Below are 27,989 nucleotides of genomic sequence, written 5' to 3' on the forward strand. Positions count from 1 at the left end.
GCCGCCGGTGCTGCTGGTGCCTGCTCGAGCGGAGCCCGGTGCTCCAAATGCGATTACTCGCCGTTCGCTCTAACTGCACGGCCGCCGTTTAAGTGTGATTTACATATATCTCTCGTATTGTGGCTCAAGTGTTTCCCCGGGGCGCGGGAAGGGAGAAGCTTCGTCAGCACCGCGGAGGGACGGCTGCGGCACGCGAGCGGGGGAGCCCGGCGGAGGCAGCGAGCAGGCGGCACCCGAAAATGATGCTCAGCTCTGCTCTCGCCCGCGTCCGAGCCAGGTTGGTGGGAAATAAAGCAGTTTTTTCCCCGTGCAAATGTCCCGACGCCGAGGGGGGCTGTAGCGAGAGGGTTTTCTAGGGCTGCGCAAGGTGCATCTGCCCGTGGCGGGGAGAGGAGCGCGCTCATCCCCCCCCCCCCCCCCGACACGGCGTGCGGCAGCGGGTTTATTTTTAGCTAAATCTAAAGCTTAATTTGCGAAGCTAATATCAATCAAAATGAGAGATGGGTTTTTTTAAGTCCTTTTGCAGCCGTGCAATTTATATCGCCTGTCTCCGCCTCGCTCCCGAGCCGCAAAGGCAGCCGCCGAGTTCAACGTCGGCCGCGTGCGCGTCTCCCCGGGAAATTATCACCAGTCCTTGAATCGGCAGGTATCCGCAGGCCGGGAATGCCCTGGTCCGCCGGGCTGGGTCCCCAGGCTGCTGCACCGCACACGCGCAGAGGCTCGCGCTCGTTTTGCACTGTGCATTTGCAGCCTGCCGGTGCCCCGCGCCAGCCGCCCCCAGGCCGGCTCCCTCCGAGGGGAGAATTAAACTGCTAAATAATAAAACCCCCGTGCGCCTGCTAATGAAACATAATGACTTGGAGAGCGGCAAGATGAATCGCGCCGTCCCTCACCGCCGCGCGCCCTGATTTATGGCGGGGCGGTAAATACGAGCGCGGCAGCCGTGATGAATCCCTCCTCGGCAGGGACCGACGGCGACGATGCTCCCGCGGTCCCGGCACCCGGCTGCGACGTTTGCAGGGGCAAAGCCAGCCGAAAAGCCGCTGCGGGCCACGTGGGCGCAGCGCTCCGGACCCTCGGCTTGCCCCTGCTGCCGGCGCATCCCGATCCGGCCGCGCAGCACCCAAGAGCCGCGCCGTGCACGCCGTGCCGTGCGCCTGCCCGCTGCCGGGGCCGCGGCGCTGAGCGCGGGAGCTCGTCTCTCTCCCCTCCCTGTGCCAGGGACCTGGTGACACCGCGCTCGCTTGTCACCCGCCGGCTGCTCTTTGTGCGTGTGTGTGTGGCTGCATCAGTGCGTGTGTGCGCACCGGGTGTGTGTGTGCATGTGTGCCCACCCGTTTGTGAGTGTGCATGTGTGCACCCACGCCTCTGTGTGTGCAAGCAGGTGCACCCATGCATCCCTGTGCACATGCACAAGGGTGTGTGCAGCCACGCCTTTGTGTGTGCATGTGCACCCGTGCAGCTGTGCGCATGTGTGCTCGCACGTGCACATGCGTGTGTGCACCGATGCCTCTGTGTGTGTGTGTGTGTGTGTGTGTGTGTGTGTGTGCCCCCGTGCACGTGCACCCCATGCATTTGCGGGCCCACGTCTCCGACGCTCCCGCGCGGCACCGCCGGCCGCCCCTTCCAACCACGCCAGCAGCATCTCCCCCCGGCGCGTCCCCGGCCCAGGGGCAGCGGCCCCGCCAGCAAACAAAACGCAGCGCACACGTGCAATGGCAGCCTGCTTTTACTTTGGGAAAAACACCATCCGGACACACAGCTGGCAGGTCTCGTGGTCGTTTTTTTTTTTTTTCGCTGTTTTCTCTCGTTTTTAAAACAATATAGTGCGGACAGCACTTCTCACAGTAGAATATAATGGTCGATTTTAGTATAAAAAAAAACATTCTCAGAGATTTGTAAATGCACTTAGTGCTTGAACAGGCCTTTCGGGGTACAGTACCTCTCCTCGGCGCACAATCACCTTGGGGTTCATCGGGGTGGGGGGTTCTCCTTTAAACACCAAAACGCTTTGTATTTCCTGTGATGCAGAGCTTTTTTCAAATGAATAAATCTATTAAACACATAATTACACGTACTGAGTAACGGACCATAATGAGCATTTCTGAACCGTTTTAAAAGAAAAGAAGGGAAAGGGCGCGGAGCACAGCCCAGCCCGACGGCGGGCCGCGGCCTCCAGACAGAACCAAGGTTTAACCGACGGCGGAAAAAGAGAAAGAAAGAAAAGACAGAGCCCCGGGGATGGCGGGGAGCAGCGGTCCCGCGGGAAGCCGCGGGGAACGGCGCGGAGATGCGCTGCAGCGCGGCCAACCGAGGGGGGGGAAAAAATAAATCTGTTCAAGTTTTCAAGTGTTTTTCTTAAATAGCCTCCAGACTGTCCCCAATTCTGAGCTTTAACCAAAGCAGTGCAAGTTACGGACTCCAACTAAAGCCACGGCCGCAGCCGAGCCGCCCCGGCACGGCGGGTCCGGGCGGGCGCCGCTGCGGCATCCGAGCGCTCCGCCGGCCGGACCCCCCCCCCCAGCCCGCGCGCCCGCTCCCCCCGGATAGCAGCAACGTGTAGCGATTCCCTGTTCACATTCGTGGAGATAAAACGGTTTCTGAGCTCCCGAGAAGCGTGCCGGGCGGCCGCGGCGCCTATCTGTAGACGGGCAGGCGGATGTGCGCGTGCTGGTGGTCCAGCAGCCGCGGCACGGCCACGGTCTCGTAGCCCTTGCCCAGCATCTGCTCCTTGATGCAGGGCGGGCGGATGTCGTTGATGAGATACTCCAGCGACTGCAGGCTGCTGCTGAGCACCGAGGCGTTGCCGCGCGTCTTGCTGGCCGGCGCCTCGGCCGGCGGCTCCGGCGGCTCCCGCGGCCCCGCGCCCAGCTCCGCCGCCCCGTACCCGTCGCTGGTGGGCGTCACCAGCGCGCTGCTGTTCCAGGGCGCCGCGAAGCAGGGCCCCGCGGCGAAGCCGCCGTGCAGGCAGTCCAGGGGGGACGAGCTCACCTTGTCGGCGGCGCCGGGAGGGCCGTAGGGGCGCGCGGCGCCGGCGCAGCTCTCGGGCGACTTGCTGAGGGCCCCGGCGTAGCCCCGCGGCGGCGGCGGCCGCGGCTTCTGCGGCCAGAGCGGGTAGTCGGTGCCGTCGGCGTAGCCCTTGGGCCCCTTGCGGCAGTCCGGCGGCGCGGCGCCGGCGTAGGCGGCCATGGCGGCGAAGGGGCCGTGCGCGGCGGGGCTGGGGTGGGCGCCCGGCGCCTGGCACTGCTGGTTGAGCTGGTAGAGGATGCTCTGGATGGAGGGCAGGTGGGAGGGCGGCAGCGCCAGGCCCCGGGCGGCCGGCGGCAGCACCGAGGCGGCGGTTGCCGTGGCCGTGGCCGTGCCGGGCGTCTCCGCGGCCTTGTGACCGCCGCGGTAGGCGAGCTGCGGCGCGCAGGAGGGCCCGTGCGCTAAAGTGCTTGACGCCGGGTAGGGAGCGACGCCGACCTGGGCGGGCGACGGCTTAGTCCGCTTCCCCTCCGCGCTCTTCAGGACGCCCTTGCCGGAGGCCCTGACGACGGCCAGCAGCCCCTGGTAGCCGCCGGCGTGCAGCGGGTAGGGGCTGTAGCGCGGCGCCGCGGTGTCGAACCCGTTGACCGTCCGGTTAAGGTGCTTGTGCTGGGGGACCCTGATGTTGGTGGGGAAGATCTTGATGGTCAGCGGGCTGTGAGCCACCTTCTGTGCGTAGGCGTCCAGCTCGGCGGGGCTGGGGTAGCGCGGGGAATGCATGGGTGCCGCCGGCTCGCCTGCGGGGAGAAGCACAGCGTGAGGCCGGAGCCGCCGGCAGAGACCCGGCAGCGCGCCGCGGAGCGGGAGCAGGGCTGGCGAGCTCCGTGTGCCGGTGCAAACGCGTGCGCCGGTGCAAACCTGCATGCACCGGTGCAAATCTGTGTGTTGGTGCAAATGCATGCACCGGTGCAACTCTGCACACCGATGCAAACACTTGCACCGGTGCAAACCCACACACCAGTGCAAATGCGTGCACTGGTGCAAACCCGCGTGCTGGCATCCTTCCTGCACCGCACCGCGCTCCTGCCGCCCCTCGGCCCCCCGCCTCGGGCACGGAGCAGGGCCCTGCACGCCGCGGAGGACGCTGCGGGACAGAGGTGCTCAGCAAAGGGGCACCAGGGAGCCGGCAGGGCCCTGCGGGCACTTTCGCTCCCGGGTATCGATCGCACATTTCGACGTCTGGTCTCTGCAGCCCCGGCGCGTTGGGACGCGGCGCCCGCTCCCACCTCTGCCCCTCCGGCTGCTGCATCGTTTCAGCCAACCATCACCTCTTCACGGGCGATTTGGGTGGCAGAAAGGAGGTCACGGCACAGAGCTGCCCCCTCTCTCCTACAGCGTCACTTCTAAGTGGCCTAAAATAAACTCGGTGTGGAGAATGGAAATGTCACTTTACCCAACGGGGGAATCTTTCTCCGAGATTGGATTTAAACTACATTATACAAGCAATTTCATGGGTGCTTTGCGCTGCTACGAGAACCTCACCAAAAACGGGAAAGCACTCCATTTACTAGCTATAAATCAGCAGTTCCTATAATGAGCACAAAAATGTCACTTTTATGCAATTTTACAGATGAACAAAACTGGTGAAATTAGCTGTGGTAACCTACTGTAGTCAGCAAAAGCCGCTGCGGAAAAAAAATTATCTATGTATATATTTTGGTTCCTTTCAAACTCTTTCCCGAGCAAGTTTCTGCCATTCTGGTGTGAAAACTCATTTGTCGTCCCCATTATACTTTCATTTGGAGTTTATCTTGAGTATCCAATGAGCCACCAGCTGTGAAAATGATTAAATCTACAAAATCTATCTAATAGATGGAATAAATTAGGTGCTTAAAACCTCCGCACCGCCGCGCGCAGGCGCCGCGCGCCTTCCCGGACGAGCCGGCCACCGCGGCCGGAGCCCCGCGGGAGCGTTTCGGATGCGGTCCCCGAAGCGGGGTGCATCCTCCCGCGGGGCCACGGGGCCCAGGCGTCCCCATGGGTGAGAGCCGGCCCGGCGGGGCTCCGCGGCCGCCGCGCGCATCTGCATTCCCCTTCATGCCGGCACCGCTGCCCTTGGAGGTGGCGGCATCGTGCATGCTCAATTAACACGACACTAATTAGCCGGTGACACTTGCAGCATCCCTAATGAACCCAGGCCACAGAGGGAGGAAAACGCTCGTTCCGGGCAAAAAGAAAAGCAAGGGCTGCCGCTGCGGAGGAGGGAGCCGAGCCGGCGCGGTGCAGCCCGGCTCCGGGTGCGGGAAGCGGCCGCGGTGCCCGGCCCTGGCACGGCGGTGGCGGGGGGAGCTGGGTGCCACCTCCGCCGCGCTCGTGCCAGCTGGGTTCGCTGTGACAAGCCGCAAATTCCGTGTGTTGTCACACATCAGGGTGACGCACCAACCCCCCCACCGGGAAAATCACAGCGCGACCGATTTCCGCGAGGCTCCTGGCGGGCTCCGGCGCTGCGCCGCGGAGCCGCTCCCCCTCTCCCCGGTAATTACTGCTTTCCAAGGGGCTGTAATTACTGCGAGAGGCAAACTCTGCCGAAGCGCCGCCGTCGCCGTCACGCGCCGACAGCCGGCCCGGCACGCCGCTGCCCGCCGCCTCTCCCCGCTCCCGGCTCCAGCCGTCGGCACCGCGGCCCCGCGCCGGCACGCGGGCGGCTCTCCCGCACGACGGCGGCCGGGGACGGGCAGCGACGCAGCCCCGGGAGGAGGAGGAGGAGGAGGAGAGCGAGCGGCTCCCTCTGCCCTTTCCTGACCTTCACTTTTACAGCGCTGTTTGCTCCGGGCTGCGGCGGCACGGGCCGCGCTGCGAGGAGGGGTCCGGCGCGGAGGGGACCCCCGCGAGCTCCTGCCGCCCCGAGCCACGGCACCGGGTTTGAATCCTGCGGCCAGCAGTGGCCGGGATCGCGCGGAGCAGCAGAGGAGAGGGCAAAGTTTGCTCCCTGCAAGCGCAGCACGGCATGGTGCGGCACGGCACAGTGTGGCATGGCACGGTGCAGCATGGCACAGCACAGTGAGGCATGGCATGGCACGGTGCAGCACGGCACGGTGTAGCACCGCATGGCATGGTACAGCATGGCATGACATGGTGCAGCACAGCACAGCACAGTGCAGCACGGCATGGCACGGTGCAGCACGGCATGGCACAGCGCGGCATGGCACGCCATGGTGCAGCAAGGCATGACATGGTGCAGCACGACATGGTGCAGCACGGCATGGCACGGTGCAGCACGGCATGGCATGGTGCAGTGTGGCACAACATGGTGCAGCATGGCACGGTGCAGCATGGCACAGCACGATGCAGCATGGCACGGCACGGTGCAGCACGGCACGGCACAGTGCAGCACGGCACGGTGCAGTGTGGCACGGTGCAGCACGGCACAGCACGATGCAGCATGGCACGGCACGGTGCAGCACAGCACGGCACAGTGCAGCACGGCACGGTGCAGTGTGGCACGGTGCAGCATGGCACGGCATGGTGCAGCATGGCACGGCACGGTGCAGCATGGCATGGCACGGTGCAGCACAGCACGGCATGGTGCAGCACGGCACGGTGCAGTGTGGCACAGTGCAGCATGGCACAGCACGATGCAGCATGGCACGGCACGGTGCAGCACGGCATGGCACAGTGCAGCATGGCACGGCACAGTGTGGCACGGTGCAGCATGGCACAGTGCAGCAAGGTGCAGCACGGCACGGCGCATCTGTCACGCTTACCCATGCACCGCAGTCCACGGCTGAGCCAGGGCCCCCGCCCCGGGCCGGGCCACGCTGCTGTGCCCGCACGTGGACGGTGCACCGGGCGCTCGGCCTTGCCGGAGCCGCTGGGAGCGACAAACTCGCCGCGGCCTCGGGCGAGCGGAGCCGGTGAGGGGCTGTGCGGCGCGGTGCTCGCGGCACCCATCAGTAATCGCTGCTGCTCCCAGAAGACGCTCCGCCGGCTGGGGCAATCTCCCCCCGCCGCTCGCTTTTTCACTGGATAACGACGACAAACAATCAGCTTTGGGCCCCCCCTCCCTTCCTGACCTGCTCTATTTTTCCAGCCTGCACTCAATAACAGCTAAATAATTGAATCTGCTCAGCAGCCAAAGATTTGTTTTGAATTTTATTGGAATTTTAAATTGTTTTGTTTCTTCAGTATTTTATTACTGTAAATGGAAAATGCATCGCCCGCAGTAATAATCCTATGGCTTTTTATATTACTCCAAGCTTCTGCTCAAAGCATTATTGGAAAGCTAGGCAGAAATGAGAAGCCATTATAATGGCAGCATAGGCTTATAAGATTACGCCTCCAGCTAAACAACTTTTTACTTTAGCAAATTGGCCACCAAACTCGGTTCAAGACACAGATTTAAATCCTAGATCCCAATGCTACCGCAATACGGAATAAATCTCTGTTTACGGACTGGGGCGGCTTCGGCCTCCCGTGCTCCGCGGGAAAAGCCTTTGCAAAAGGAGCGGCAGCAGCGCAGGGCAGTGAGCCGAGAAACGCATCCTCAGCGATGGGACGAAGGCAACGGCACCGGGTGCCTCCCACGGGAGCAGCCAGCACGCATCCCCGGTCCCCGTCCCGCAGGAACATCCCGGCGCCACGGCAATTTACGGCTTTAATTTTCGGGCACCGGTAGCCAGAGATGTCACACTCCCCGGCAGCGACGTATAGATATGGACGTATAGGGATATAGAGCGGCAGGGCTCAGGGAGGTGATGATGCCTCCGGCAGCGAGAAAAGCTTTGCCCCTTTTGGAAGGAGACCCCAACGCCAAAACGCCATTTCCCAGCGTGTTTGACTCTTCCCAGCAGCGGGAATCAGGCACGCTGGCCCCGGGCAGGGCAGCGAGGCAGCGCCAAGCCCGGCACAGCACCATCCAGCCCCCAGCACAGCTCCCCTGGCCTGGACGCTGCCTGCGGCCCTGGCCCCTGCCCCCGTGCATCCCACGGTGCTGCTGGGAAGCGGCACCGGCGTGGAGCATCCCCGGGTACCGCGCGGAGCATCCCTGGGTACCGCGCAGAGCATCCCTGGGTACTGCACGGAGCATCCCCAGGTACCGCACAGAGCATCCCCGGGTACTGCACGGAGCATCCCTGGGTACTGCACGGAGCATCCCCGGGTACCACACAGAGCATCCCTGGGTACCGCGCAGAGCATCCCCGGGTACTGCACGGAGCATCCCTGGGTACCACACAGAGCATCCCTGGGTACCGCGCAGAGCATCCCTGGGTACTGCACGGACCATCCCTGGGTACCACACAGAGCATCCCTGGGTACCGCGCAGAGCATCCCCGGGTACCGCGCGGAGCATCCCTGGGTACTGCGCGGAGCATCCCTGGGTACCGCGCGGAGCATCCCTGGGTACCGTGTGGAGCATCCCTGGGTACCGCATGGAGCATCCCTGGGTACCGCGCGGAGCATCCCTGGGTACCGCATGGAGCATCCCTGGGTACCGCGCGGAGCATCCCCAGGAACCGCACAGAGCATCTCTGCCTGCCCACGTGGCGAGCAGATTTTGCAAGAGCTGCAAAACTGAATATTTGCAAAACGCTTTGCAGCAGGCAAGTGCCGCGCCACGCGTTCCCCAGACCCGCGGAGCCCCTGGAGCTCGGGGGGTCCCAATTTTGCAAAGACACTTTGGTAACCGACCCCGGGTCCCCGCCCACCTGCTGGGACGCCCAGCCCTTGCCGGGGGGGCACGGGGCAGCGGCATGCCTGGGGCAGCAGCACGCACGGCGCTGAGCGGCGCAGGGGTGGCGTGAGCCAGGCTGCCGTGCCGGGGTGACAGTGGGGCTCCTTCCCCCGCTGCCCCCGGGAAGGAGCGGGAGGCTCCGCCGAGGCGGCTGCTGCATCGGATCACCTCCAGGCGAGCGCTTTATTATCTGCAGTCAAAGCGTCACCGCAAATACCATTCTACACGCACACGTGTCACTTCCCATTTGTCTCCCGGGCGAGGTATTAGCGCCGGAGCCGCCGCCGGGAGAGCCGCGCCGGCGCGGGAAGGGCCGGGCGCCCGCGCGCTCTGCACCAAAACGAAGCCAATCTGAGAAAAAAACGGGCCCTGCTCACCCGACGCGTCCCGAAATACGGACCGGCGCTGGGAAGCCTGGATGCGGGACAGCCGTCACCCTGTCCGTCCGCCTCCCGCGCGACCGGCTGCACGGCGCTTCTGCAGCGTTTCCTGGCAGGGAAAGTGCAAGTCAACAGCACATTCTGGGCCCGGCGGTTAATTGAACTCCTTTTTACGGCACGTATATAAATACATGGAGCCGTCATTAGCAGATCCCTTCCAGAAACTGAAAATGAAAGAATTAATCTTATTTCACTCATGTGTAACCCCTCATGAAATTAAAATGATATTTTATGGGTGTGTACAAAAGCGGAGCTTTTGCCGCAGCTACTTTAATGAAAATGCCCTTGGAATAAGTAGAATTGTGTAATGAGAAGCCATTAAACGTGTTTTTATCCCGCACGCAATTAAAGAGCTTTATCACTCACACGAGGGTTTCAGGGCCGCGGCGGAGCAGAGGCTGCGGCAGGCGGCGGCGCGGGGAGAGGTGCCGGTCCCCCCGCGGCCGCGCCGGGGAAAACGGCGGCGCCTCGGACCCCCCCGCTCCCCTCTGCCCCCCGGGAGGCTGCGGTGAGCCGACGGCACCCGTCGCCTTTCCAAAAAGCCCTGCAAAAAATGAAGAGGAGGAGGAGGAGGAGGAGACACGGGGCTTCGTGCGCCCCAGCGGCGCACAGTCCCCGGCCGCGGCTGGCTCGGACGCGCTCGGCGCTGCAGCATCCCCGCCGCGACGGCGCAGCCGGGAAACACGGGACGAGGCTCCGGCTCTCGCGGCCCCGCAGAGGAGCTGGCGCAGGGAAGCACGTGCGGAGCGAAGCCAGGTGCAAGCGGGGCTCGGTCGAGCCGGCATCCCCCACCGGGCCTGGCCGGCTCCCGCGCTGCATCCGTGGCCCTGCAGCAGCCGGAGCAGGGATGCTAAGGAGCGCGGGAATGGCCTGCGAGAGGCAGAGGCGCGCGCTGGGATAAGCCACGCACAAGGCAACCCCAACCGGCGCTTGCATCTGCCGGCAATAAGTTATTTGCAGCAGGGCTTGGAAATTCCTAAATGCGGATTTGGACCGGGAGCTGCCGGCAGCGGTTAGCAGTCCCACCTCGGCTGGCAACGGTGCGCTGCTCCGGATGGGCGATGCCGTCCTGCCTCCCCGAAATCACCCCCTGCGGCTGCAGGAGCCTCCCCAGCCGCTCGGCAGCTTTCCCCCCGGCACCCGACGGGACGGGACGGGGCCACGGGCCCTTTCCGGACCGGCCACGGAGCAGGTCGCATTGGCCGCAGCGGAAACCCAGCCAGTTAGCTAAAAGCCGCCGGCTCCGCTACATCTTACAGCCTCCCGAGCCAGGTGGTGAACCTATTTTTAATGTTAATTTTTTTTATTTTGTGGAGCAGGAGCACACCGCACGCGGGAAGCTCCCCGCAACGCTGCGCCGAGCACCGATCGCGCCCAGCCGGGGCAACGCGTCCCTGCGCCGTCGCAGCCCGCATCCAGCCCAAAGCAGGGCACACGGGAAGCAGCGGCTAATTAAATATCAGCCGCGGCTGCATTACCGCGGAGAGCGAGCGCAGCGCAGGGTTTGGCCGAGCTGAGAGCGGTATTATTCGATTTATAATTTAAATAAAGCTCAGGATTCCTGTAATGCACACGGAATAAAATCAAAAGGGACCAGCCTGCCGCAGTTAATGGCATGGGATGTTTTTCCGAGGATGCTCCTTTTCCGGAGGATCCTGCTGCTCGGCTGGCGCCGGGTGGAGAAGCGTCGTGGAGCCGGGGCCGGGGCCGGAGACGCCGCTCCCGCACGCCCAGGTGAAGCCCGCGGCTCACCTTCTACGCGGAATTAATACCAAAATTAATCAGCGGCGCGGGCAGGGTAATAGGATTTCGCCGCGGTGCGGGGCCAGACGGCCAGCACGCCGAGAGCCAGGCTCATTTAAAACCGACAGCAACGATGCCAGCGGACAGGAATCAGACCCATAAAGATAATTACCGAGATACTCAGGAGCAAATTAAGTAATCAGAGGCACTTCTAAATTGTGTCTCGTTTCAAGAGAACACTATCTCTGCCGATTACCTGGGAAGCGGGCGGGAGGCCGGCTGTGCTCTGCAGCCCTGCTCCGCCGGTGCCGGCCGCGCCGAGGGAAAATCGCATCCGAAACCGGACGCGCGGCCCTGAATGTCACCTGCAATTTAATCTGAAATAGCAGGAGGCAGCGAGGAGAGAGCGGAAACGTACGGGCAGCTCAGCGATGATTAAGGGGAGCTGGCCGGCAGCGGGCGAGCGGCTCGGGGCGCCGGCATGGGGAGCCAGAACGGCAGGTCACCGCGCTCCCCGCGTCCCCTGCCCCCGGGGATCAGCATCCCGCCCGGAGCCTCGCCGGGGCCGCGCGCCCGCTCGCTGCTCAGCCGTGACTGATGAGCAGTAATTTTACAAGAGCGACGCTCGTTTGCCTTCCCGGCGCTAATGAGGAGGGGACCCAAGCGAGCCGGCGAGCTTTGCTTGAGCGTAAACCCGCCACCGCCTGCGTGCACCGGCCCTGCGGCGGCTGGACCACTTTGCAAGCCCGCCGAGACCGTTGCGACCCGGGAAGTGTGTGGGTTTGCATCGCGACCTGAAAAGCGCGCGGGTTTGCATCGCGACCCAGAAAGTGTGCAGGTTTGCATTGCGACCCAAAAAGGCGCGGGTTTGCGTTTTGAGCCAGAAAGCTCACGGGTTTGCATTTCGACCCAAAAAGCGCGCGGGTTTGCACTGCCACCCGGGAAGCGCACAGGTTTGCACTGTGACCCAGAAAGCGCGTGGGTTTGCACTGCAACCCGGGAAGCGCGCAAGGTTGCATTGCAACCCGGAAAGCATGCGGGTTTGCATTGCAACCCAAAAAGCGCGTGGGGTTGCAGAAATGCAATGCGCTGGCAGCAGTGCAGAGCCCCAGCGGAGCAGCGCCCGCAAGTGACCGAGCCACCGGCGCCTTTGCCAGCGCAGGGGTCCCCACGGAGGGGACAACGGTCCGGGAAGACCCAGCTAACGGCAGAGCTCCAGCAGCTGATCTGTCTTCAGCCCGGAACGTTTAAAAATCCAACTGAGACCAGCAGAAAAATATCCACTCCCCTCTTTAAAACACACATTCATCACTCGAGACTCTTAATGCGCCTTTCCCAGCCGGGGAGGTCAAACACGCCCGCCTAAAGCAGCCTCATTAAATATACATTTAATCATGGTTCGGATTGAGAGACAAAGGCTGGGAGAGACAGGTGCTTTACTGGAGTGACCTTTTGGATCCCATTTTAATGTAACTAGTTTACAGCTTATCTGAAAGGCCAGCTCATCAGGAACGGCAGAGCCGGGAAGGCATTACGGGGGGAGGAGGGAGGAGGGAACCGGGAGCGGTTCGGGAGGCTCCGGAGCAGGCGACCGGCGCATTGTCTGCCGCGGCTCTTTGCAGCCGTCTGCGCCAAATGTTCTGAAGTTCGACTTATCAAGCAAAGCGACCCAATTTAATTTGCTTATCTTGCCTCCTTCCCTCGCCCACCCCCTCCCCTGCTTCTCCTGCTCTTTTTAATTATCGGTTAAATAAATGTCTTTTTCAATAAGACGAGAAGCATCAAAGCGGCAGGCGGGCGAGCGGGGAGGGGGCCGAGCCCCGGCCGCAGCCCCGGCGCCGCGGGGACCCCCCCCCGGCCCCGCACGCACTCACCCTTGCGCGGCTCCAGGCTCTTGCTGGGACAGGCGAGGTGCTGGGCCGGCGGGTTCTGGGTCCGCTGCAGACACGCCAACATGGTCCGGGCGTCCCGGCGGGCCCCGCCGCCGCCGCCGCCGCTGCGGAGAGAAGAAAGGCCGCGTGAGGCCGGGGCGCGGGGCCGGGCAAGGTCTGCGGCAGCGGGAGGAGGACGGGACCGGAGCGGAGCCCGGGAGCTCCTCGGGCCGACCGCGGGCTGCTCGCGGGCCTTTGATCTTTTAAAGATAAATAAATAACTATGAAAGCCTTAAATAAATATGAACACGTATAAAATAAATATGAGCATCTCAGTGGGCGATTTTTGGTGGCTGCAAAGCTTTCCGCTCTTGCTACGGGAAAATGAACACCTTTCCACCCTCCTTTCCACGCAGCACGCGGCCACGGGAGGACGCAGGTCCAAAGAGCGGCCACGAGCACCCGGCAAGGACCACGAGCACCCTGAAAGGGCCATGAGCATCCTGCAAGGACCACGAGCACCCTGCAAGGCCACGAGCACCCTGAAAGGACCATGAGCATCCTGCAAAGACCATGAGCATCCTGCAAAGACCATGAGCATCCTGCAAGGCCACGAGCATCCTGCAAGGACCACGAGCACCCTGCAAGGCCACGAGCACCCTGAAAGGACCATGAGCATCCTGCAAAGACCATGAGCATCCTGCAAAGACCACGAGCATCCTGCAAGGCCACGAGCATCCTGCAAGGACCACAAGCACCCTGCAAGGACCGCGAGCACCCTGAAAGGCCACGAGCATCCTGCAAGGCCACGAGCATCCTGCAAGGACCACGAGCACCCTGAAAGGCCACGAATACCCTGAAAGGCCACGAGCACCCTGAAAGGGCCATGAGCATCCTCCAAGGACCACAAGCATCCTGCAAGGACCGCGAGCACCCTGCAAGGACCATGAGCACCCTGAAAGGACCATGAGCACCCTGAAAGGACCACAAGCATCCTGCAAGGACTGCGAGCACCCTGCAAGGACCATGAGCATCCTGCAAGGCCACGAGCATCCTGCAAGGACCACGAGCACCCTGCAAGGACCGCGAGCATCCTGTAAGGCCACGAGCATCCTGCAAGGACCACGAGCACCCTGAAAGGCCACGAATACCCTGAAAGGCCACGAGCACCCTGCAAGGGCCTCCTGCCCGTCCCCAGAGGCTTGCCCAAGCGCCAGGAGAAGAGGCGGCTCCTGTGCCAAGCGCTACCCAGTGCCTCCAGCCCGCCCTGGTCCTCGTCCTCCAGCTCCTGCCACCACCAAGCAAAGCCCTTGCAAGCGCCAGGCTCTGCGCCCGGCCTGCCTGCATCCCAGTGGGAGCAAAGCCACCAGCTTTGCGGAGCACTGGGAAAAGATGGCGCTACAATCCCCCCCGGGGTGCCGGGATCTGCCACCAGCTCTCGGCCAGCAGCACAGGCCGCTTGGCAAAAGCTGGAGGCGCCAGGCCAAAGTCACCGCCGCGGCCGCCGCCGGGCTAACCGCATCCTCGAGGAGCCTCCGCGGCCGGCAGCGCTTACGCCGAGCATCTCCTCGCGCGGCAGAGGTGCGAGGAGCCGGCGGGGAGGAGGAAGTCATTCAACACCGAGCAGGTGTCTGGAGAACCCAAATTGTGCTGTTTTCTCCTAATAATGAAGTATTCATGAGTAAAAGCCTTTTTCACTACTTTCTTAAGATACTAATTTCACAACAAGCGCCTTGTTACCATGCAATTATTCCAATCTTGCATTTCTCCGAGCTTCCATCTGTCCTAGCGCTCGCTAAATGAAAGACAATCATGTAACCACCTTTCATTATTCACTATTTTACTTTCAGCAAAGGTACCCTGAAAGAAATGATTTCCTCTGAAAGGGACTTTTATTCAGTTTCAGAACCAATTTTCTCCTATTACTGTCTTAAAAAAAAAAGGGAGGGGGGAAGGGAGGTGTTTTTATTTCGTGCATTACATCTCCTTTGTTAATGCAGCTCGCAGTAAAAGCAGCCGTATCCATTTTCTGGCTTCGATTTCTGGTAATTTTAAAATATGCCATTACAATCAGGCAGAAATTATACAGTTTGAAAAGAGAATGAAGTGCTTCTTATTCAGAGACCGAGCGCACTTGACTGCTCGGTAGCGCGCGCCTCTCCGCCGGGACCGGGGCTCATTACGCAGCTCCGCGCGGAGCCGGCTGGCAGCTCTCGCCGGCACGCGCGGAGCCACGACCCGCGCTGATGCACGACCCGCATGGATGCATGATCCGCTTGGATGCATGATCCGTTTGGATGCATGATCCGTTTGGATGCATGACCCATGCAGAGACATGGCCCACATGGAGACACAACCCATATGGATGCACGATGCGTGCATAGCACACAGGGATGCATGGCATGCATGGCCTGCACGGAGGCACGACCCACATGGATGCATGGCACGCATGGATGCATGGCATGCATGGATGCATGACCCATGCAGATGCATGACCCACGTAGATGCATGGCACGTGCAGATGCATGGCATGCACTGATCCGCAACCCACATGGATGCATGACCCATGCGGATGCACAGCACCTGTGGATGCATGGCATGCAGCGATCTGCAACCCACATGGATGCATGACCCACGCTGATGCACAGCATGTGCGGATGCATGGTGTGCGCGGATGCATGGCCTGCACGGAGGCACGACCCACGTGGATGCATGGCACGTGGATGCAGGACCCATGTAGGTGCAGGCACACGCAGATGCACGACCCACGTGGATGCAGGGCACGCGTGGATCCACAATCCACGCAGATGCACGACCCACATGGATGCATGGCATGCGTGGATGCACAATCCATGTGGATGCACGACCCATGTGGATGCATGGCACATGTGGATCCACAATCCACGCGGATACACGACCCATGTGGATGCATGGCACACGTGGATGCACAATCCACGCAGATGCACAACCCATGTGGCTGCATGGCATGCGTGGATCCTCAACCCACATGGATGCACGATCCACACAGACTCACAGCACATGTGGACGCATGGCATGCGTGGATCCGCAGCCCACACGGATGCACGACCCACGTGGATGCACCGCACACGGGGATGCAGGGCCCGCGCCGACGCATGGCCCGGCGGCACCTGAGCCTCACCCCCGCGCCGACCCCGGCCGGCCGCGCTAAGCCGCAGGCCAGCGCCCCGCAGGTAGCGGCCATCTGGCCGATTAGCGTGCTAACGTCACCGCCGCCCCCGCGCGAGCCCTGCTCCTGCCGCCGGCCGCCCCGCGCCTCGGCCCCTGCCCGCACCGCCGCCACCGAGCATCACCGGCGGCTCCCGGGGCCGCCCCGGGGCATCCCGAGCCGGGCGCCTGCGGCTGGAGCGCGCGAGCCGCCGCGGAGCTGCAGCGATGCAGGCAGCTGCCGGAAGAGACGCGGGAGTCACATGCCAAACTGAATAAAGCCAGCGATTAATTCAGATCACAGTTTTGCCCCCGTCTCCCAGTGTCACACAGCTCTTAGCAGAGACAATTTTTTAGACAGCTAAGCTGCGCTTCACCCCGTATTAATGCGTGCGCTTAATAACTCCCGCGGTTCCCGCTCAGCACGCTCAGCCTGCTGCATGAGCGATGCCTCCCGTCCCCGTCCCCGTCCCCGTCCCCCCGCTCGGTGCCCCTCAGCGCCTCCCAGCCCAGAAGCCCCCGGGGGCAGCGGGCAGGGGCTGGGGGAGACCCGTGTGCCCCGCCGGGATGCCCGCGGTGTCGGCGAGCGGGGGATGCACGGCCCCCGCGGATGCAGGACCACATGGATGCAGGACTGTGTGGATGCACGGCCCCCGCGGATGCAGGACTGCACAGATGCACGGCCCCCGCGGATACAGGACTGTGTGGATGCACGGCCCCCGCGGATGCAGGACCACACGGATGCAGGACTGTGTGGATGCACGGCCCCTGCGGATGCGGGACCACATGGATGCAGGACTGTGTGGATGCACGGCCCCCGCGGATGCAGGACTGCACAGATGCATGGCCACCGCGGATGCAGGACTGTGTGGATGCACGGCCACCGCGGATGCAGGACCACACGGATGCAGGACTGTGTGGATGCACGGCCCCCGCGGATGCAGGACCACACAGATACAGGACCTCGTGGATGCACAGCCCCCACGGATGCAGGACCACACAGATGCAGGACCGCATGGATGCAGGACCACAGGGATACAGGATCGCATGGATGCACGGTCCCCACGGATGCAGGACCACATGGATGCAGGACCACACGGATGCAGGACTGCACGAATGCAGGGTCCCCATGGATGCAGGACCACATGGATGCAGGACCACACAGATGCATGGTCCCTGTGGATGCAGGACCACACGGATGCAGGACCACACAGATGCAGGACTGCACGGATGCACGACCATGTGGATGCAGGACCGCACAGACGCAGGACCGCACGGATGCACGGTCCCCACGGATGCAGGACCATGCGGATGCAGGACCGCAGGCTGGGGCTGGCAGGCCTCGCCTGGGAGCCGGCGTCCCACACCCCCCCGCAAAGCGGCGGGTCCCTCCGCGGGCAGCGCCGGGGCGGGAGGTGGCAGATGCCCGGTGGGTGACGCGTGCTGCCACCGGCCCCGCACAACGGACGCCCGTGCGCTGTGCAGCACCGCGGCTCCTCGCGGCACCTCGCTAATGCAGCTCAGCCGAGCCCCGCGTCAGCTGACGGGACTTGGACGCTGCGCCGTGCAAATGCTCAGCGCCAGCTTAGTTAGCTCCATCTGCATTTGAACTAATTCCAATCAGCAGGATCCGATTTAGTCCAAGCTGCTCTGGCTCGTTCGGAGCAGTAAAGGCAACACTCAGCAGTTTTGCGACCCTGCCCCGAGTTTGCGAGGCCTCTGCGGGGAGGCGGCACGCCGGCGAGGGGACGGCTCCGTGATGCCGACGGTGTGCAGCGATGCAGAGCCCGGGAAAGCCGGGGGGCCCCAGGGCTGGCCACATCCCTCCCGCGCGATCCCCGGTGCTGGGAAGCGGCTGCCGGAGGCCGGGAGCGCAGGAGCCGCGTCCCCCCGCCGCCGCGGTGGCTCAGCAGCCGCCCTCGAACTTTGCCCGTCCTTCTCCTTCCCCGCCGCCTCCTTTCCACCCGCTCCCCCCTCCCGGCCTGCTAATTTCGAAGCCCTATCGCTACATCGGACTATTTATAAGCCCAAGGTCTTTGTGACTTTAATAAAGAAAAAAAAAACCCCTCTGCGTCTGAAGCGCCAATGACAGGGCGCTCCGGCACCTCCGCTGACATCAGAGGCCGATAAGACGCTCTTATCTCGGCCGCGAGCCCGGCGAAGGTCCCGCCGGCGAGATAAGGCCCACGCAGCTGTCGAGGGAGGCGAGGATTTAGATAAAGGCGGAGGCGGCGGCGCGGGGGGAGGCGGCTCCCAAAGCCCCGGCGGGCAGCAAAGGGACGGGGCTTGGGGCAGGTCTCCCGCCGTCGCAGGAGCATCCTGCACCGGGCACGGGGCGACGGGGCTGAGCGCCTGCAAAAGCGGAGGTTGAGGGTCCCGGGGATGCGGGCGCTCTGCAAAGGAGCCCTCGGAGCCAGCGCGCGGCATCGCCCCGGTGCCGCCGCCGCGCCGTGCGAGGGCCGACAGCCCGCTCCGGCCCGAGCTCGGGCGGAAAAGGTCACCCCGCGGTAAATCACGGGAGCGCGAGATAAAATAAGAAAGAAAGTTTGACGACACCTTGCCGAGGGCTGCAATAAAGCACGGCGCGGCTGGCGGGCGCGCGGCGACCTTCCCTCCGCCCGGCGAAGGGCCCCGGCAGGGCCGCGGGAGCCGCCGCGCCAGCCCCGGGCCTTTCGGGGGCCCTGTTAATAATTAAATGTTAATCTAAAAAGCAATTTTAGCTGCGGCGCTGCAGATCTGGTTAGAGATTACATTAGCATGTAAGAGTCGAGGGTAATTTTCTCTAACCCCTCTTGTGATCTTTAAAACCCGCAGATCTTAAAGCAACACCAGCTCCAAATTGGATGCTGGGGCTGGCAACGGATAACGATGCCGAAAGCGGTTATTTCCCCGCTCCCTGTTTTGCCGGGGGTCCCGCTCGGCGCTCACCGACCCTTTTGGACCTTTCTGGCCCCTCACCCCGCTATTTTAAGGATGCATCTGCCGGTGAGGAGCAGAGGTTCCCACCTCCTCCGAGCACGGAGGCTCCTGCCCGGGCTGCTCCGGCGCGGGGGGAAAATCCCCCCGGATCGTGCACCGCCCAGGTGCATCGCCCTCCTCCTCCCTAGCGCCGCTTTGGAAACAGCCCTTTAGAAACAACATCCCCAAAAACCCCCGAACGTTTCGCTTGCAAGCGGGGCCCGAGAGCCGGGAGCGCGCCGGGAACCCGGGACTCGCCCGGGAAGCGGCCGCGGCAGCAGCGAGAGGAGACGGCCCCGGCGAGCGCATCGCATCGCCTCCGACGGCCACGGACGCCCCGGGGAAGGACGGGCTCTGGGCCGCGCACCGAACCGGGGAATTAAACCCATCCCAAGCACCGCCGGGCGCTCGCAGGGAGCCTCGCCGAGGGCCGGCAGCCCGGGCATGTTCGCGGGTCGGCTTTGAGGAGGCCCCTCGTCAACGGGGCTATTTCGGGCGGAGATTAAAGCTCTATTTTAGCCGCGAGCGGGAAGGGCTCTCGCACAGGTGAAGGCGGATGCCGGGAGCGGGGCCGCCCCAGCGGGGAGACCGGCCCGGCGGCACCGACGCCCCGTGAACGCCGCAGCCGCGGCAGCCTCCGGCAGCGGAGCCCGGGGCAGAGCGCGCTGCCGAAATTACTATAATCAAAGCCTTTCACAAAGGCTTCAAACGCAACCAATTACCCCGAAAGGCAAGGCGAGAGAGAAAACAAATTAACGTGTTTGCACAGAGCCGCCGCGGCACCGGGCACCCGGGCGTTTTGCACCCCGGGGCGCCCGCGGGAACCTGCACCGTGCCGGGGCCGGCGGCTCTTCCCGCGGGGCCCCGAGCGGAGCGGAGCCGGCAGATGGGAGGCCACCGATGGCCCCGGCCCCCGCCACCGCCGCCTAATTAAGTTACGCTCCGTCTGCGCCGCCAGCCTGGGAAGGGGAAAAAAAAAATCAACTTCTTTCTTTTAATATTTAAAAGGAGTCCATCACCCTAAGTCTATTTTGTAACACAAAGCTCTGGAGATTTAAACCCTTCTCACCCGGAGAGACGGAAATGAATGGCGCTCTTTAATGAGCCGGTTCAGCAGAAAAGATAGATTTCCAAGATTACTGTAGGAATTCCTATAATTGATGTGTACTTTTGTAACGGGGATTAGGCCACCGTCCGGTCAAGCCCTGCCGGCTCTCCCCGCGCCGGGCCGGCCCGCTCCCGGCTCCCAGCACCCGGCGCCCGCGGGGGCCGGCCCCCAAACTCCCACCCCAGGGAAACCAGGCGGGCTTCTCTTACTTAGCTGGAGATAATCTAACACAGCCGCTGACTAGGAAAATACGGCATCTATCAAGATTTATATATTTGTTTTACAAAGACCTACTTTCTCCCGCCCGCTCCGCGAGGCCAGATGAGCCGCTGAATGCAAAGTAATTAAAACGAGCCCGGAACAATGCCGGAGCGCCGCGGAGAGCGCGGAGTTTCCCTTTTATGTTTATAGCAATTGTATGAAAATGTACAACAGCGAGCGGCAGCAGCTGACAGCCGAGCCGCCGCAGACGTGCTCGCGAGCGGGCTTGCGCTGCTGCTGATTGGCATTAATTGTGCGCGTTTGCAAAGCAGAACAGAAAGTCTGACACTCGCTTCAAGCGAACGTTTCTCTCTAATAGTCTTAATGATTGCGACGAGCGCTGATGATCATTGTGCCGCGCTAATAGTCCGGAGCGCGGCGGGGCGGCTTCGCGCGGCTGCGCGGGCACGTGGCGTGCCGAGCCGGGTGGGACCGGGCTCCGTCCCCGTCCCCGGGGCGCGAGGGGGCTGCCGGGACCCCCGGGGGGGGAATCGCCCCATCCCGGGCGGATGAGCCCCGGGGGATGCAGCTGCAGCAAGCCGCGCCGCCGCGGGACGGATGCTCCGGGCCCTTCCCGGTGGCAAAGCCGAGCTTTGCCGTGCCGTAAATCCCCGCGGCGGCCCTCGCTTCATTGGCCCCGCGTAAAGCTCGTCCCGACGTGACCAGCGCTGCTTCGATGCACCGTTAACGGCACCGCGGCAGAGACGCCCGCACGGGGGGATGGTGCCGCAACAGGTCCCTTCTCCAGCCCTCCGTGCCGAGCGAAGGGCCGCGGGGGGCCGAGGCGCATCCCCGCTCCACGGAGCTGCCGGTCCTCGGCTGCCGCCCCGCGCCGTCCCCGCGCTCGGCAGGAGAGCCGGGGCTCTGCACGTGGCACGCGGATGCATGCAAAAGCCGTGCAAACTGCCCGCGGCTGAGCTCCCGCTGCGCCGGACTCGCTCTGCCGGTTACCCGGAGCGGGACCGAGGTGCTCGGGCAGCCCCGAGGCACCGGGGATGACGATCGTCCCCGGCGTCCCCAGCATCCCCGGCAGCCCGGCTCCGGGTGGCCTTGCAGCCCTCCGGCTTCCGATCGTCTTTGCCGGCCGCTTCAACACTTGGCTTGGGGAATTCTTAGATGGCGAATAATTGTTCCCAGATGCAAAGAAATAAAGACTCGATCCCCCTCCCCTTTCTTTTCCCCCAAAAGTCCGTAAAGAAGAGCCATAAAAACGGCTTGTTATCTCACCTAGCGCGGCTCAGCCTGTATGTTACTGCTAATTGGGTATAACATCCTTGTCTTGTTCTGCTCTCTGAAGCTAAATCAAGAAAGCACCACTGCTGCGAACTAATTATATCTGCGGACTGCAGACTCCAGCTTGTCTTTCCCTTTATTGAGTTAAAAAATGGTCACTAACCTTAATCTTTCATATCCCCAAGCATTAGGGCGGCTGAAAAACTACCGCTTCCATCTGCATCCCTGCGCGTGCGGGGAGCGACGGCACATGCGGCCCGAGGCGGCTCGGAGCGGGAGAGGGGCCGCAGAGGCCCCCGCCGCCTCGGGAGACGGACGCGAGGACGCTGCCGCGCTCCGGGCAGCGAGGCCCAGCTTTTTCCAGCAGGACTTTTTTTTTTGGACCTAAACACTGCCCAGGCTGCATTAACACGGCCGGCAGCCGAGAGGCCAGGGAGCTGCAGGGTTCCTCACCGATCCGGCCTTTCCCCGTCCCCGCTCGGCGCTGGCGAGTCCCGCACCGCCCCGGCTCCTTTCGAGCCAGCACAAGCATCGGAGCAGGCGCTTCGGCATCCCAGTGCACTTTCCTTTTTTAATTTACCAGCGAGTCAAACGCGTCCCTCTCCTGCCCAGCCGGATCCCCCCCGGCGCGGGTTTTCCCGCAGCCACGCGGACGGCTGGGCCAGAGACTTCAACGCAAACGCGACGCTGCAGCCCGGGAAGCAGAGCAGCGCCGCAGACCCCAGCTCCCATCCCGGCCCCCGGCCCCTTCCCGAGGGCGACCTCGGAGCTCGAGCTCCTTCCCCAAGGGAAAGCCGAGCCTTGGTGCAAGCCAACAGCATCCCTTAAAAACCTGACATCTCCCCGACTGTTAATTAACCTGAATCACTTAAGAACGCCTTCAATTTGTCAGTCTTAACTGCCGGCTCTTCTCAGCAAAGCAAACGGCGCGTGCACACGTGGACGGGAAGCGGCGGCGGGCACCGTGCACACACGGGCCGGCTTGCACCACGCTAACGGTCCTGCTGCGAGCACCGGCGCTCGCGGCGATGTCCGTGCCGGGCAATCCAGCGTGGGACACGGCGATGGGCGAGCGGCACCTGCAAACGCCGCGCTGCAACGCCTGCGCCCCGACGCCTGCAACCGCGGCCGAAGCAGAAAGCAACGCGAACGCTCGTCCCCAACAGCCAAACCTCTCCCTGCAGGGCTCCGAGGCTTCACCGGCGTGCGCTTACCGCCGGTGACGAGCCCTCGCGTGAGCCTAAAGCGCGACAGAACGACCTGCGAGGGGCAGGTGGCCGAAGCGGGAGAGCCGCATCCCGGGCGCATCCCCAGCGCCCCTCGGAGGGGCCCTCGCAGCCGGCACCGCGCCGTTTGGGGTGAAAACGCCGATATAGCCTCTCTTCAGCGAAAGGAGTCCCAGGGGCTATAAAAATTCCCAGCAGGCTCTTGTCAGTCGCAGGTCATTAACTCTCTTTCACCGGGAGTTTGTTTACAGTGAGCCATAAATAGCGGCGGCCGCACCGGGCCCTGCCGGGACGGGGACGGGGACGGGGCACCCCGGGCCCCTCTGCTCCTGCCGCTCTCCCAGCTCCGAGGGCACCGGGCTGAGACCCGCTGCGCGCCCCGCTCTCCCCTCCGGCGGGGACGCACGGGGCCCAGGGACGCACGGGGACTCGGCACATCCCAGACGCCGGGCGCGCAGGGGAATCGCAGGATCCCTCTGCATTTGCAAAGCCGTCCCGGTCCCCGTGCATGGAGCAAGTCCCGGTCCCCGTGCACGGAGCAAGTCCTGGCTCCCGCAGCAAGCCCCAGTCCCCGTGCATGCAACAAGCCCTGCAAGATGCCCAAACGCCCCCCACGACACCCGGTGCCACCCTGACCCCCCCCAGGGAGGTTGAGCACCAGGCTGCAGCCGTCCCGCCACGGCTCCCTCGGAGCAGCGCTCGGAAAAGCCGCCAGCCACCTGCCAGCGCGTCCCGCGGGCGGGAAGCGTCCTCGTCCCAGCAGCGACCCAGATCTCCGCGCTTTCTCTGCAAGACCCTAAAACACCACGGTGATTTACGGGGACGGCCGCGGGGAGCCTGGAAGCCGGGGCGCAACGCGGGAACCCGCCGGCCGCGGCTCTGACGGAGGTGCGGGCTCGCACGGCCGCGAGCTGGCGGCACCAAGGCTGCACGTGGGGCCGTGGGACGGGGCGCACGCGGCCCCCGGCTTCCCGGCACCCGAGAGGCGAAGCCGCAGGCCGGCGCGCGGAGCAAGGACGCCCGCACCCCCAGCAGACCGGGGCCTCACCGAGACCCCAGCTCCGTCCCTCCGTCCCCAACGCACCGGGAAATACATATATGCTGAACTCTAGGCTCGGCACAACCTGTAATCAGAGCAACACAAATAGCCCCTGCTTCCCATGTAAATTAAAAACACCCATTAGGCAGATTTCAAAAGATGTCAGTAGGCTTATAATTATACACGACATCCTTCCGAGATAAAAGCGATTACCGGGGATGCAAATCACTTAGCAACCAATCAGTGCCCCCAGAGTGCAAAGCACTGACCAGCCATCCATTTTCGCCTCGTCCTTTTATTCCCCGCATCGAGCAAATACAAACACAGATAAAGAGAGGCACAATAGCTCTTGACACGCAAATAGGTTAACATAATAAAGCCAGCTTTAGCCGGCTCACTCGAGGGAGAAAAGCAATTCTCAGGCAAGCAGGAGGTAATAAAACAGGGCTTTTGTGTTCCTGGCTCCCATTCTCACCCCTGCGCCAGCTTTGCTGCATTAGCTGATAGGCATCGCGGTTTGATTGAATTACCTTTCATGAATATTAGCTTTTTGAGGAATGTGCCGGCAGAAGAGAAAGGAGAAACGTCTTATTTTTGCATGCATGCGCCCGCTGCAGACGGACATGCGGCTGCACAGACGCCGGCGGGGCCGGAGCGAGACGGCGCTGGGGCAGCTGCAGCCCCCGACGCCTCCGGGGGGGCGCAGGGCATCTCCGGGGGGGCTTCGCCCTGCACAGGCTCCCCCCGGGTTGGAGCGGGAGCGGTGCCTGCAACGGACCCCGTCCGGCCTGGAAAGGCACCGCCGCGGAGGGGGGGACGGGCGCCCCGGGGCCGATCCCTTCCCGGCAGCCACCGGAGGGGAAGGCACGTCCCCGGTCCCCCCCGGCCTGCCGAGGCGCAGAGCTGGATTTTGGGCTCAAACAAGGCTCCAACAGAGCAGACCCAGGGTCTAGCAGGGAGGCGAGGCGGCTCCGGAGGAGGAGGCCGGCCCCGAGCCCCGGCACGGCCCTGCAGCAGCGACCGCTCTCCGGAGAGCAGCGGCCCGGCTCCTCTCCGCACGGTGTCTTTGCTCCGGCCTCGGGATAAATATTCTCGCGGAGACGTTTCCATTTCTCACTGTACGGCCGGCTGACGCGGGGCCCATCTTGCAGCCGGAGCTGCTCCAGCAGAGCGCGTGCCCCGCCATCGCTGACCTACTAAACCGGATAGAAAGCTTTATGCAGAGACGGGGGAAAAATACCCCAGGTCCTGCGTATCGGGAATCGCTGTCTTTCGCCCTGCTTTACGTGCAAGGTCACGGGAGAGCTCCGGCGAGCTTCGCCCTCTTTCTGCTCAGGTTTCGGGCAGCCGCACCAAACGGCACAGGGCAGACACCCGGGATGCCGCCCGGCACAGCCGTCCGGGCCGCGCTGGGAAACGCACTCGTGAAGTTTTACGGGTCCTCAGTGAACAAAACAGAAGCTATTTCCACCTGTCCGGGTCTCGTGCAGCGCTGGGAACTCGCCAAAAGCTCGCTCCGACGTTGCGCCCCAAGGAGGGACCTCCGCGCGCGGGGACGCGCACGTGCCCGAGCCGGCAGCTCCGGAAAACTCCAGAGAAACCCCGCACCGAGGCCGGGAAAGCTCCGAAACTTCGAAATCCCACACGATTAACGTCGGCAAGACCCGGGAGGCTCCCTGCCGAGACGGCTGCAGAGCGCCACGGCCACGTGCATCCCGGGGACTTTGCCGACGGGACCGCAGCCCCCCACGGCCTCGCTCTGGACGGAGCCCCCTCGGCAAGAGCATCCGGACACGCAGTTATCAAGGAAATATCCAGAGACAGCCGTGCCCAACCACCAGGCTCGACCCTCGGGAAACGCTCGGCACAAGGGCAAAACTTGGCGGCTGCCGCTCCTCGGAAACCCGTCTGCAGACCCGGAGCCGTCCCGGGGGCTTCGCCCGGCCGCGGCGCATCTCCTGCGGCGAGCCGCTCCCGACGCCGGCTCCGCGCCCGGCTCGCCAGCTTTCGAGCCCTGCCGCTGTAGTGATTAAATTCCCACGATTTCACGGCTCTCCCCAAAGCCAGATTCGGATGCTCTCGCAGCGCCTTTGTCGCCGGCGCTGGGAACACCGAATTTTCCGTGCTCGGCTCCGGCAGAGCGGCGACGCAGCCTGACCATCGCCGGTCATGTGAAAGGAACTGATCTCAGCCTAAGCAGCGGGAGAGCCGAGTGCCCAGCCGTGCTAGGCGGCTCGCTCGCCGGGCGGATCGCATCGCGTCGCATCGCGTCGCATCGCCTTCCCCGCGCCGCACGGCCAGGAGATGCTGCCGGGAGCCTCCTTCCAGCCGGGAGCTCGTCTGAAGGCGCTGCAGGAAATTTGTGCTCTCTGCAGCGGCTCTCGCTCCACAGCTACCCGACAGCCGAGGGGAGGAAGCGGGAGGCGAGACAGCGAGGCTTTCAAATAAAATATCTCGGGGTTGTTCCGTTTTGTCTCCTTTCCTTTGTGACCGGCAATATCCACACGGATGCAGGGTCCGGCGTTTAGGATTTCACGGGTTCCTGCTCTGCTGCAAATTGCTCCGGCAGCCTCAGCGTCTCTGCAGGGTCTGGCTCTTCCCTGCTGCTGCTTCCTCTCCCCGACTGGGTTTTAATGGATGAGAAAATTCCCTTTTCCATAAGTAAATGGGAAAACGGGATTAAAAGAAGAACCAGCAGTTAAAAAATGAAACTGGAACGGCTCACTCTGGGAAGTGTCTCGGTTTTCCTCATGGAGGCACCAGTGGATATTTTATTTCCACTTATAATTCAGTCGACCCAAAAAAATAAAAAGTTGCTCCTGTTCCTCTGCAGCCGGCAGCCGCGAGCGAGCAGGTCCGGCCGCGCTCCGGGCCTGGCCCAGCCGCTCCGCCGGGGCCGCCACATCTCCGTGCGCCCCACCGGGCTGAGCCGGCGGCCTCCCGGCATGGCGGCGTCCAGCTGTGCGGGGGAGCGGGCGGCCCCCGGCTCCGCGGGGTCTCTCCGCATCCAGATGTGCAGGGAGCCGGTGAGCCCAGCTTTACTCCAGGATTTGGGGGGGGTCTCGACGCACGCGGGGAGACGCAGGGAGCCGGTGTCCCCTGGCCTTAGTCCAGGGGGGTTCTCCACGTCCAGATGTGCGCAGGGAGCCGGTGTCTCCGGCCTTAGTCCAGGGGGGCCTCAATGCATCCAGATGTGCAAAGGCAGCCGGTGCACCAGCCCTAGTCCAGGGGGGTCTCAACATATCCAGATGTGCGCAGGGAGCCGGTGCAGCCGGCCCTAGCTCGGAGGGGGTCTCCATATCCAGATGTGCACAGGCAGCCGGTGCACCAGCCCTAGTCTGGGGGTCTCTCCGCATCCAGATGTGCGCCGGGAGCCGGTGCACCAGGGTCTCAGCGCCCGGGCGCACCGGGAGCCCCCGGCCCTGGCTCCAGCGGGGTCTCTCCGTGCCCGGGCGCCAGCCGGGACCCGACACCCCCCGCCCGGGGCTGGGGGCCGCCGTGCCCGGAGGCACCCGCAGCCCGGGGGGCCCCCCAGGCCCCGACGGGCGGGGGAAACGGGGCCGCCCGCAGCCCGCGGGGCCCCTCGGTGCCCGGGCAGCCGCCACCGCCGGCCCCGCCGCCCCTGCACGACCCCCCCCCGCCGCCTCCCCCAACCCCCCCCCGCCGCCGCCGGCCCCCCGTTACCGTCAGAGCTGGATCCGGGCCGGCTCCGGGCGCTGCGGTGCGGGGCGCTGCCGGCCGCCCGCCCGGCCCCGGCCCCGCGCCCCGCCGGCGGCCCGCGCCGCCCCCCGCGCGGCCAGCGTGCGGCGGCGGCGAGAGAGATCCGAAAAGCGGCAAAGCGGAAAAAAAAATAATAATAAAAAAAAAAAAAGGCGAAACCAAGCCGGTTCAGCAGGCGGAAGCCGCGGCGGGCGGCGGGGCCATCGCGGCGCGGTTCCTCCTCCTCCTCCTCCTTTGTGCGGCGGCGCTCGGTGCCCGGCGGCCCGGGGCGCAGGGGCGGCCGCGGCTCAGCGCTCCATGGCGGGCGGCGCGGCCTCCCCGCGGGCGCGGCGGCACCGGCTCGGCGGCTGCCCGGTTCCCGGGGGGGGGGAGGGCGGCGCTAGGGCCCGGGGCCGCGGCTGCGGCGCGGCGCCGCTCGGTGCTGCCTCCCGCCCGGTGCGCGGCTCCGGCGACACTGAGCGCCCCGGCGCGGGGCCCGGCGGCCGCACGCGGCTCGGCCCCGCCCC

At 63.8% G+C, this 27,989-nt stretch overlaps 1 protein-coding gene across 1 annotated transcript; it reads right to left on the reverse strand.

Moving 5' to 3' along the window:
* Nucleotides 1-1,711: 1,711 nt before the first annotated feature.
* On the reverse strand, nt 1,712-27,972 carry FAM222A (family with sequence similarity 222 member A). Its single transcript, XM_064521880.1, has 3 exons — nt 27,448-27,972; nt 12,756-12,877; nt 1,712-3,764 (listed from the first exon to the last, which is right to left on the reverse strand). The coding sequence occupies exons 2-3, from the start codon at nt 12,835-12,837 to the stop codon at nt 2,638-2,640; spliced, it is 1,209 nt and encodes a 402-aa protein (XP_064377950.1). The 5' UTR covers nt 12,838-12,877; nt 27,448-27,972; the 3' UTR covers nt 1,712-2,637.
* Between the last annotated feature and the right edge of the window lie 17 nt (nt 27,973-27,989).

This window comes from Dromaius novaehollandiae, chromosome 17 (genome assembly GCF_036370855.1).
Source record: "Dromaius novaehollandiae isolate bDroNov1 chromosome 17, bDroNov1.hap1, whole genome shotgun sequence".
Lineage (NCBI taxonomy): Eukaryota > Metazoa > Chordata > Aves > Casuariiformes > Dromaiidae > Dromaius > Dromaius novaehollandiae.